Raw genomic sequence first — 12,033 nt, 5'->3', positions numbered from 1 at the left:
AGGGGAACCTGGGTGGCTCAGTGGGTTAAAGCCTCTGCCTTCGGCTCAGGTCATGATCCCAGGGTTCTGGGATTGAGCCCCGCATCGGGCTCTCTGCTCGGTGGGGAGCCTGCTTCCTCCTCTCTCTCTGCCTGCCTCTCTGCCTGCTTGTGATCTCTGTCTGTCAAATAAATAAATAAAATCTTTAAAAAAAAGTTTCTAAATAGTACTAGAATGACTAAATGATTAAATATTAAAGGAAAATCAAGTAGAAATACACAGAACACATGAGAAATATATAAAGTTGGCTCCCCAAACTCACAGAGACCTCTCACAGACTATCTCCTAAGGTCCTTATTCTCTGGACCCAATGGTTAGAAATAATTCCATGGGCCCTTAGCCTAGTTTTCTCACTTCCTGTCTCCCGACCTGCCTCCACAGGGAGGATGCCCCCTCCTACTCCAGCGTTCAGGAGTCTCGTCTTCGATAGGAGACATCTCATCTCATGTGACTGCTCATGCTTGGTTATTTCTCTCCCTGAAGTTTGCAGTCTGAGAGAACTCACTTCTCTAGGAGGCAGGTAGAGTGACTAATCTCAGCTCCCTTCTATAGGGTGCCTTTGCACTTGCAAGTTGTGGCAGAGACCCCTCCTGTTCTTGAGTCCACATGTGCTCCCTCACTTTTGTCAGAGCCCTTAAAATTAGGGCCATGTGTCAATCCCATGTAGCATGTAAAGGACAGTGAACAATTTCTAGTCCTCTCTTGCATGGAGACTAGAAGCTACCCATTCTGGTTGGTATTTGCAGAAAGAGGTAAACAGTCCAGTTCCTTGAGTCACTGCTTGGAATACAAGTGTCCCACAGAGTTACCTGATTCACGGTAGCCTTTGTATAAAGAGAACATATACCTTTATGTGTTAAGCCAGTAATACTTGGAAGCTGATTTCTTCCGCTGGATAGCTTCGCCTAAGCTAACACCTGGCCTGATAGTAAAGTAAGATCCCAGTCCTCTACATTCTTATGAACAACTGAGAGAACATTCTTATGACAACTGACATTGATAACAAGAAGATCTTTCCTTCAGCTGAGGAGGCGGTTTAGAGAAGCATTTAGAATGTTAGATCTGGGTTTGAATCTTGGAAATGTCACTTACTAACTAGTTGTGTGACATTAATTATATGTCTCAGTGTCTCTGGACTTCAGTCGTGTAGGCTTCAATCACAGTAGCATTGTTTTAGCAGTTACTCGAAGCATCTAGTAAAGTTTGGTACACAGTGAACATTCAGGAACCTGTCGTGGTTATGATGATAAGCAGTTGAGAAACGTAGGCAAAGTGGATGCAGTCATGTGCTTGCTCATGAGTTGAAGCAAACACATCCGATGTCATAGCTCTGTACGCTTAGGGACTAGGGAAAAGATGGTGCCACTTCCTGGACCTCTCCCCCCACCCAAACTTCCTCATCAATAGGTGAAACTATATCAAAGGGCTGGTTTGTTATATGGATGCCAGAAAGAATATTTCTTTTTACAACTAATAGCAATTTAGGTGACATAGAGGATTATAAGTTGACCCAACAAAAATTATGTTTGACTCCAACAATAAGATCCTTTTAGATGGAGGGCTTGAATCACAGAAGAATTACAAGAAAGATCTGAGGCTAATGGTTGAATCTGCTTCAAAGATATCACATATTCAAAGCCAAGAAGCAATTTAATGAACATTGATGATTTTTCAGAAGTTGGACAAGATTAGGGAAATGATAGCCCTAATTAACAATGGCACCACTTCCCGACAGGATTACATCAAGATGATTAGCTGTGCCAGCATTACATCTCTCTGAGATGATAATGGGGCCTTGAAGAAGAGCATGGCATTAGCGCATGTCAGAAATGGTGGGGTGGGGGAGATGTCCAAACCACTGAAAGGAGCATCACAGGCAGGGCCCGCTTTCCATCCGGGCAAGTCGTCTCATTCACGTAGCACCAGGACGAGACTCAACTCTCCTCACAGGACAGCAGGTTCATTCCCAATGCAACACTCTGCGGGAGCAAGCAACTTCCCAACTCCATGAACGGTGGACAGGGCAGTGGCACATTTAGGTGTCGGCCATAAATGTCACCCATTTCTTGAATTCCTGTATCATAATAGGCACCATCCCATTCAGCTGTACAGATGAGAGACAACTTTCTAGAGAGGAAAACCCTCTTCAGGAGTCACTGTTTGACAACAAAGCTTAGGTCATAACCTGTTACAAGGACCTTAAGGAACAAGATCAGAAATCATCAAAGAAAGATTAAAGAGGATTCAGTCTAGTTTGACCATTCAGGATTTTAACATCTTTGTAAAGTAGTAAACTCTGTGTGTCCAACAAATAAGGCAACTTCTTTTGGAGAAGAGGCTTTGGTTCTTCACAAATAGGTCCTCCTTCTTCTCCCTGACCACACTCTGATGAGGAACAGAGTGTTTGCTGTGCCCTGTTGCACTTTCAAATATTTTCCCAGCAAAATACTTGGTCAGCACTATTTCTTCACCGTCCGAAAAACCCATGTGTAGATCCCTCCCCAAGCCATCAGGCAGAGTGGCCACAAAGTGCTCAGAGGGGGATTTTTCTGTTTATTAATTTTACTGTTTTCCAGGCTGTGTCATGCCTGGACTCTACTGAAAAGTGCTCCGTGAAAGTCGCAGGGATATTTCCCTCATGTTTGAGGGTCTCAAAATCACTGTTGGAAGCAAGGCACACTCTCACTCCTGGCTCAGGGAAGCTGCAGACTATGTCGCCCATTCTCAAACCAGAATGGATGGGGGAATATGGGTCTCTGGGGTGATTGTTAAAATGAGTTGGCCTGTCTGGGGTACGGCCCGAGATTCTGTAGTTCTAACAGGTGTCTGGATGATGCCGCCATTGATGCTGATTCTTGGGCCCCACTTTGAGTAGCAAGGCCCTACGTGAGCACCTTGCAAGACAATGAAGGGCTAGGAGGTGGTAGAAGCAATCGAAGGGGAGAGGAAATCAGGTCCACACTAAACTTAGCACTCAAACTTCCTTAAACTTTGGATTCCTCACAGAGCTGCTGTGAGAATAGTGAATGCTCTCAATAGAGAATGCTCTCAAAGAAGTACAGTGACATGGCTATAGAAGATTCTCGTGAAGTGAAGTTTACACCTTTCCCCCTAAAATGTTAGGATCTGGACCTGTATCACTAACATGATGAATGCACATGATTATATGATGCTCTTATTTGCCTCATCTTGCAATGTTTCTTTGAAGCAGTTTTTTGTGATCATGGTATCTTCCCTGCCAGGTAAGTATTGAAATAGTTTTTTAAAAATGTTATTAGTCTGGTCTTGCCTGCTTTTGGTGCTCGGTTCTACTTACTTTGAGGCTCCCTTCACTCCCTTTCTCAACCCTGAAGTTGAAAAGCTGGTAAAGATCCCTTAGTGGATATAGTTTAGGGAAATAGAGCTAATTCTTAGCAGAACTGCTTTTTAATGTCACACAACAGCTTTAATTACCATTGGGAAGCAGAAGCATTATGGAATGTTACAAAATCCATTTGATTTGCAGACAGACCCAGTGCAATTCAGCCTGAGTGGCAATTAATAAGTTATTAGGGAGGACAGGAGATGGAACAATAAAGAATTTTCATGCTTTAAGTTAAATGTTTCAACCCTCATGACACATTTAATTCCTGACTTTGGGAAATATTGTACAGTGATGCAGCTCATTTAACCCAGTAAAGAGGGAAGGACCTAGCCTATCAGCTAACCAGGGGATGGTGGAGGGGTGAAAAGCACGTAGGGTTTAAGGCCTTCTCAAACGATGAAATGGAGATCATGTTACTCAAGGGCCCTTGGCAATTTTCAGAAGGCATCTTTAGATTAATTCTGATAGACTCCTTGCAAGTTAGCATGCTTTCTGGAAACATCCTTGAAGATAGGCAGAATTTAACTTCAGTGAAATGTTACCTAGCTCTGTCTCTCTCCAACTCTTCTAAGCAGAGAGTTCTGAAAGTCCCCTCAACAGGAAAAATATCCTATTCTTGGATAAATCTGGAAAGATACAAAAGGCAAAAATGTCCAGAGAGAAGCAGAAATATCGATTCACTGCAAAGAGCTGTACAGAGCCGCCCACTTTTCAAGAAGTTCCTATGCTTTCAAATTTCTTTGCAAAGGTAAAGAAAGAATTACTGGTCTGTGGAGAGTAGAGTATAGTGTAGGCCAATTTTGTTAGAGCAAGTTTTGTAAAGGGCCCTACTCAGCAACTTTGGCTTAACACATCTGTTGCTTTGTTGTTGTTGTTGTTGTTGTTATTACTATTATTTTGGTCCCAGTTGGAATTAGAATTTTCCCAAGAATTATCAAACAGCCAGTTACAATGCCATGCTCACCTGGGCTTTATGCCTATGGTTAGCATAGGCATGCACATAAACGCTGTCAGTTTATGACTTGTTTTCTACAAGAACGAAACTTACCAACAGATATTTGTAAATTTCATTTAAATTAAAAAAAAAAAAAAAAAAAGCTTTTACCAGGTGGAATAGCGATAGAACATGTGACACAAGATTTGAGGTTGGGAACTTTCCAGGTAGAAGGCTGAATTCTCTCTTCCTTATCTTGACAGTGTCCGATTTGGGTGGATTGTTTTCTTTCAGGATATGTCTTCTTAATCGTCTCTCCTTATTAGGATATACTTTTCCAAAAAAGAACTTTAAAAAATCTTGAAACCTATCCGATGCTGGAGTAATACCAATTTCTTTAACAATAACAAAGCTAATAGAATAAAAGCCATCAGGTGTGGGTATTTTATGAAAATGTTTAATTCAACTGTCTCTTTGGAATGTAGTAGTCATAGGTTGGGATTGAAATTACAGTTCGGTTCTATGTGGTTTTTATGCTACTCAGTGTCTGAGAATACAAATGTCATTTAAAGTTAAGGCTTCGCTGTTCATTTTGAAACAACAATTTACAAGTGTCATATTGTCATAGAAAATAAAAATTTCTGTAAAAAAAATTTGCACAAAATTTTATGATGGTACAAAACATGAAGCAATCATATACCAGTAAAATGAAAACATTTTACTACAGAAAGTCTTAGAGATTTCAATAAAGAAAAAAATATGTTATTTTACACCTTTAAAAATTACAAAACAATCTAAAACGATATAAACTGAACAATTTGTAACACTGCCTTTACAAATTAATAATTTTATAAACATATAATTTTTAAATATATTTATCAGTGCAAGATACTTTAAAATTTAAAGTCGCAGTATCATTTTTCCTTGGCTAAGGACAACTTTAAGTCTGTTGCCTTAAAAAAAAAACAACAGGTCCTACTTAGTGCTTTTATCCCCGTACGATTTGAACAACTGAATGAATGCCTCTGGGGATAAAAATCTATTCTTTTTTCATAGTGATCGATACTTTCCTGGAAACAAAAGGCATCCTTAATCCAATTAAACCAAGATGAATGGACTGACCCATCCATGATGCAAATGTGACTCCCACAAATGTATCTGAACGGGACCCCACAGCAAGGTAGGAAGGGAGGAAAATCTAAAAATTCTTCTGTACACCATGGCCTGATAGGAACATTCTGAAAACAACCACAGCTTCTTTGGATTAATTCACATGCTGCCTGATAAGATATTTACTTCTCTGTGCTGTTGTTCAAGGTTTCCGTCTTACCAGCCCCACGGTAGGCTTTTTCTTTGTGAGCCATTGGAAGTTTCTAGATGCATTCATTCAAGTCTCTGTTTTTTCAGGGCTGCTCCTAAATGGATGTTTTTAAAGATTTGTTTTGACTCTACTCATTTTCTTTCCTGGCCTTATCTTAAAATACTTCACCCCAGGCACCAGGATTTATAGTCACTTTCTTAAATTAACTGTTCTTTCTTCCACTTCCCGTGTCTGATTCAATAGCAAAACAAGAAGGTTCTCACGGGTCATTTTGTAGATTTGGATGTAAAAATTTCATGTTTTGGGGTATTTGGAGAATTGTATTCAGTCCTTCCTTTGGGTCTCACTTGAAAGCCAATTAGTATTAACTCTTCCCTCAGCTTATCACTCTTTCTATTAAACGCAATCGCTTCTATCACAGATCATTTTGATTGGAGCAGACAGACAAATGGCTTAAGGAAAAAAGATACTGTCACTTTAACCAGTTAACAAGAAAACCAAAGTTAGACTTTGGAGGGCAAAGTTAGGAATTTCCCTTATTTATTTATTTTTAAACATAAAGTCTAGCAAAATCGTTTGCCATTACCAGCAGGTTAAAGCTGCAAGTTTCTTTTCTGGACAATGGCAAATGCTTAAGTTCTAAGAGAGAAAAAGGACAGAGAGAGAGAGAGAGAGAGAGAGAGAGGAGAGAAAGAGTTTACATTTGAAAATACATTCCATATGAAAGACCAATAAGAGAGAATATTGCAGCTTTATACAAAAGGGTCAAGAGACATGAAATTGAACTACGGAAAAAAGCAGAGCAATTAAGCCACATTGCCAAATCTTCGGAGCCCTTGCCATCCCGGGGGGAGGGGGGCAGCATCTCACACTAAAATATACTTTCTTCTTAGTCAGTGGGCCACCAGGGTTTGACTAAAGAGGAGGGCTTTCACCGGCGAGAAACAGAGCGGGTCGTTAATGTAACACAATGAGAACCAGTACAAACAAAAAGGCACTTGAGAAGACAGACTAGCCAGTGCCAAGGAGTTTTCGTTGCGGTTGCCAGCCGTGTTTGGTGATGGCACAGTTTCCTGTATGGAGTTCACAAGCACGAGGTTTAGTACAACACTGGAAAACATCAAGAAAATTTGACGGTATTGCTTTGTAAACAGAGCTGACACACGATACCGGTACGGAGGCGATAACAGTACGTTCACATAAAACAGCCTAATCCTTCTCTGCCTATGCACGACGTGGGCAATTATACACAGGGACAGCTTCAGGAGTCCACCGAAGGGCGGTTTTTCTACGATATTCTGGGCACTGGGCTGCAGGTAGCATGTCCGTCGAAAGGGCCCCACTGAATACACTTGGTGCCAGCATCTTGGATTTTGCACAGTTTCCGAAAAGAATCCATCAAAGAAAGAGGAGAGAGAAGGGGAGGGAGAGGAGAGTGGAAATGAATTATTAAGTCATTCATACTTGGTCTCAACACCAGCATTTGATGATTCGAATGAACCCAACAGAAACACCAGCATTTGATGATTCGAATGAACCCAACAGAAAAAAGCTGACTGCACATGATTCTGATTGTGAACACAGCGAACTTGTTCCCGCCCGTCGGCCGTACTCGTCGAAGCTCCTGAGAAAAGCCTGGCGCAGCGTCATGGACGCACGTCCCAGCCTGGGCGGCGAGAGACCCACGGTTCCCCAGCACGTTCAAGGTCTGTCCTTCCGCGGCAGTCCTCCGGCGCGTCTTTGCCTCTGTCTGCCTTCATGCCTCCGAGTAAGTGCTCTGTGTGTTCAGTTTGTCCTTTTTCAACTTCACGCCGTCCACAAGTTCGAAGTTATAGTTCTCCAGGGCAGACAAGTTTCTCTCTGACATGCCGTTGTGCCAACAGGCACAGTAGAGCACCACCCCGCACACGGCGCCCAGGAGGACCCCCAGGGCGCTCATGGCTATGATGGTGATGAGGATGGGATCCAAGGTCTTCAGCACGTTGCCCGGCTTCCTAGAGATGTTCTCATCACCTTCTCCTGGGCCCTCGTAGCCGGGGGTGCTCCCTAGGGGAAAAGCAGAATGGGTCCCGTGAGCACCACCGACATACCAGATGAAAGCAGACAGGAGAACAGCGAAAAAGGACAGAAAAAGCCAATCACAGGCTCCACGTGGGTCTGTCCTCTCTCCAGAGTGGAATGTGGCTTCCCCTCGCCAGGAAACACCATCTATGTTTGACTTGTTGTGAATGGAGGTGTGCGGGTGCCGCGATTCCCATACAAGGCTTTGCACACGGGGACCACGGATTCTGGACAAACAGGGGAGGGCGACGTTCTAACCTAATTCAGATTCTGCGCAGCCCGCCGTGTGCCCTAGACTGTGATCTCTGTTTGCAAGCCAGGTCACTAAAGCTCTGCAAACGGCTTAGTCACACATTCGGAGGGGGGTGGGGGTGGGTGGGGGTTGGGGGTGGGGTCGGGGGGTGTGTTTCACCCTGCCCTGTGCCTTTGCCTGCCCCCCAAACCAGGCCCAGGGAGACCTTCCAAACTGCCCTCCATATCGTGCCATTTCCAGTATGTCTGGGCACGGGGGTACACAGGTGTTTGCTCCCCCACATGTAAAATCTTCCATTTGGACAGATTCTGAGCCCCTGGGTCCACCAGTTTCACTCAAGAAGGACAGATCTTTCAGAACAAAGCGGAGGCTCGCCCCTGACATTTAACATGGGTTATGGCTCAAAGCTAGAGAGCGTGTCTGTGTCGTGCTGAATAGAACACATTTAATAATCAGCGTCTTTGCAGCCCTGGTGGTTTCACAGGAGACAGTCACGCTGCTCTGCAGTTCAGTCACTGGGGAAATGTTTTCTTGAGAGTGGAACATGAGAAATTATTAACATGGGAGCTTTGAGCCTAATTACGTGGTACTAGAAATGAGACTAAAATGTTAATGCACAACATGCATAGTGTTTACTTAATGGTGTTCTGGTCAACAAAGATTCCAATCAAAGAAAACTAAAAATATGAGATGCAAGTCCCTAAACAGGGGAAAACAAGCCTTGGGGCATATTAATATTCTCTCCCTTGAAACATTGTTTTGAAACAACCTCTAATAAAGCTTACATCTTGGTATGGGCTGCGTAACTAAGCTCAATGAGCCGCATGTTAATGTTATTAACGACTTAGTACAGTGCCGCATTTATTTGTCTCTATCAAGTCCAAGACTGACTGTGGTGAGTCCATATTTCTACCGGCCATGGGTGCTGAGGCTGATGGGCAGGACACGGAGCTGCTGGCAGCAGCTCTGAGTGATGCTGGGGCGAGGGTCCAACAACCCACAATAGCTGGCTGGGAGGGGTGGAAGCTTCTACAAATATAATAATATCAGGTAGGGCCCAACTCTGGTCAAATGTCCTGTATTTGATCACAAAGTAATCAAGGAAAACACACATTTTCAGATTAATCAGTGTAAAGTGTAAAGTCCGAAGCTACCTCCCAATTAACAGGGCTACTGATCCTTATTTCGCAGATGAGGGGGCTGACCTCATCTGCGAAATAAGGATCAGTCTGCCTCAGAGAGCGTACACGACAACACCTTCAGGTGCTTGGGACACACTAGCTCCTCAATTAATCCCCACCATCATCATCATCACTGTCTTCATTATCATGAAGTGTGATTCCCATGGAGAGGAGGAGGGCCACGGAGGGATCAAACACAACAGCTTATCACAAAAATTGGGGTCCGGTCCTCAAAGATCATATCAGGATATCCATCAGATGAGAATTTAGCATGGTTTCAAATTCTTGTACAAAAATCAGTGTCGGTCTTTGGGCAGGTCATGGGCTTCAGTGGTTTCCTATTTCCACAGATGTAATGGGTGAGTGTTTCACATGGTTCTCCACTAGGTCCTCCTCCAGCTCAGACAGGACAAGGCCAGGGTGAGCGTGCCCCCCGCCAGGCCTCTGTGTTCCCCTAGATCTCCAGACAGCTTACAAGACAGCCCTCCGTGACAAGAGTCCAACCCACGGCACCATGGGCAGAGGTGTTTATTTTATTTGAACTGCTTTGATCTACCAGTGTGCTAGACCTCCAGAAAGTTACTTCATAATATAATGAAAGCCAGAGTAAATTTTTTTTTAATTGGTCATCAAGATAGACTTACCTGTTTCATCAATTTTATTTTCTGGGTTTCTTTTATCCAGGTCGGCTGGTTCTGACAAGTCAAACAAAATTGAAAGAGATATTTGAACTGCCAACAAAATCCAATACACACAAACTACATAAACCCTTACACACACACACACACACACTCAGACCAATGCTTCTGCTGGATTTCCTTGGGAGTTTGTAGTGTGATCCAACCCCACCACATAAATACAGAACAATGGAGAAGTGGTGTCAAAGGATGAGGAAACTGGGGTCACATCGAAACCAGCGAGCACTGCTGTTAGCAGAGTGTGTCGTTTCAGGAGAAGAGAAGAGTGGAGTGAAATCCTTCCGGCATCTGGAGCGTGGGGGAAAGCTGACGGAAACAGGCAGCAGTAGCGGGGTTGTGCCCATGGCTGCCATCTTGTGCTTTTCTAGAGAACTTGTTCCCGAATTTGGCAAGGGCTAGTTTGTTTTTCCAAATTGTATTATGAGCTCTTTGAGGCAAGAGACTGTGTTCTATGTCTTACCTCCCCTCCCCAAATAATAATAATAAAATAATAGTAATTATAGTAATAAACTAAAAGAAATAAAATCTCTGGAAGTAGAGTCCCAGTAGCCTGCGTGGTTTTGAGGAGAGGGAGAGCAGGGAGTTTTGAGGACTTTATTCACTGCTGTATTCCCAACATTTATAACAGAACAGAAAAAGTGTCTTCAAAAATATTTGTTCCATAAATGTGTGGATAACTAATAAAGAGTTGAAAGTTTCATGCATCCATAGCTAAATATTCAAGGACACATATTTGATGACTCATTATACAATTACCTGAGGCATCTTTTTATCGGGGTAGCAACATAGAGTATTTTGATGGTGTTTCAGTTGTGACTTTCTGAGTATGAGGCCCAGCAACCGCTACGGCCGTGTGGACCAGTCCCATGAAAAGAAACAGGCTCATCGAATTGTCTTATCCCTCTATATATTCACGGGAGCACTTGGATGCTCCTTTGTGTACAGTATGCAGTCCATTAAAACTTGTTGAATGGAATCAAATTTTATTCCTTTGTTTCCGTTTGTGGAGTTTGCTCTCACATTCCAAAAACCTCATTTTCATTTTGGAATAGGAAAGCAGCGACATCGCATACACTGTGTAACTAAATGAAATACATATTTTAACAACAGTGTAGACTTGGGTGTGGGCAAGCTGTAGTGTAATCTCAACATCTTAAGTCTTAGCATTTCCTGCAAAGACCAGCTAAGTAGTGTGGCATTAAGTAGATTTCTTTGCATAGTACAAAGAAGCAGATCCTTATTCATTGCTCTTTTTCCCCAATTTCTTTAATCGACCATATCAAATTATTGCCACTTTAGGATTACATAATATTCGATACATTGTATAATAAAAGATTTGTAAATTGCTGAAATGACCAAAAACCTATTACAGCCAACAGACCTCCTTTGTCTTAAATTTGCCCAATAGGCTTATTCCATTTTGTTATAATTAACATCCTATTATATGATATATAGTAAAAGTTGAAGTGTAGCAAATGGAGCTTAAGACTAATTACTGTGCTATTACATTGCCATTAGTGATGCTATTTATAATTATACATCAAGAACCAGGGAATACGAATTGGCTTTCGACACCAACTTTCACCCATATACCAGGCCAATACAAACCATAAGCTCCGGAGTACTAGGAAGGTCTCAAAATTTCATTTATTCTTTTAAGTCATTTCAATTATTTTTAGAGTCAGAAACATCTACTTATTTATAATAGGAGAATTATGGCTTCTATGATCCATTAACATTGTAATCTTAATTAAGTTTGCTATGCTCAAAATTTTCAAAGACCTGCTGTTTTGTTTATGCACCCAGATATTTCGAATTATCCAGATGTCTGAGTTTTCCACTTTTCATCAAAATGTTTTGGCAAGGTATATATAGCCTGTAAAGCTGTGAGTGTTTCTTCTTCTTCTTCTTTTTTTTGGGAGGGGAGGTGAGTTATTCTTTTTAGCTATGGTTTTTGGAGTCTACATCATTTATGTGGTTTTGCAAGTACCAAGCAGACACTAAGTGAATGAGGTGGTTAGGGATGGGGTAGCCAAAGGTAAGATGACCTGATTTTATGCCCTTTTGCACCAAAATATGCATTTCATACGATGTGCTTACAGTCCACATTGAAATTCTAGGTCTAAACGAGCAAGACAAAGACCCTCCCAGGAAACTGTTCACGCCCTGGGCAAGCATGTCA

General features: G+C 42.3%; 1 protein-coding gene across 2 annotated transcripts in view; it reads right to left on the bottom strand.

The window, feature by feature from the left end:
* Positions 1-4,778: 4,778 nt before the first annotated feature.
* The window catches only part of NRP1 (neuropilin 1), a 136,348-nt gene continuing 129,093 nt past the window's right edge, over positions 4,779-12,033 (bottom strand). For both annotated transcript variants that reach the window (XM_080810995.1, XM_080810996.1), the window contains exons 16-17: positions 9,798-9,848; positions 4,779-7,704 (exon numbers count right to left, since the gene is read on the bottom strand). In XM_080810995.1, the coding sequence (XP_080667121.1) occupies positions 7,415-7,704; positions 9,798-9,848 (341 nt within the window). In that variant the 3' untranslated portion in view covers positions 4,779-7,414. The remainder of the gene's footprint in view (positions 7,705-9,797; positions 9,849-12,033) is intronic.

The sequence above is a fragment of the Martes martes genome, assembly GCF_963455335.1.
Source record: "Martes martes genome assembly, chromosome: 8".
Taxonomy (NCBI): domain Eukaryota; kingdom Metazoa; phylum Chordata; class Mammalia; order Carnivora; family Mustelidae; genus Martes; species Martes martes.
The sequence above is the reverse complement of the archived record's forward strand: the minus strand, read 5'-3'. Positions and strand labels throughout refer to the sequence as shown.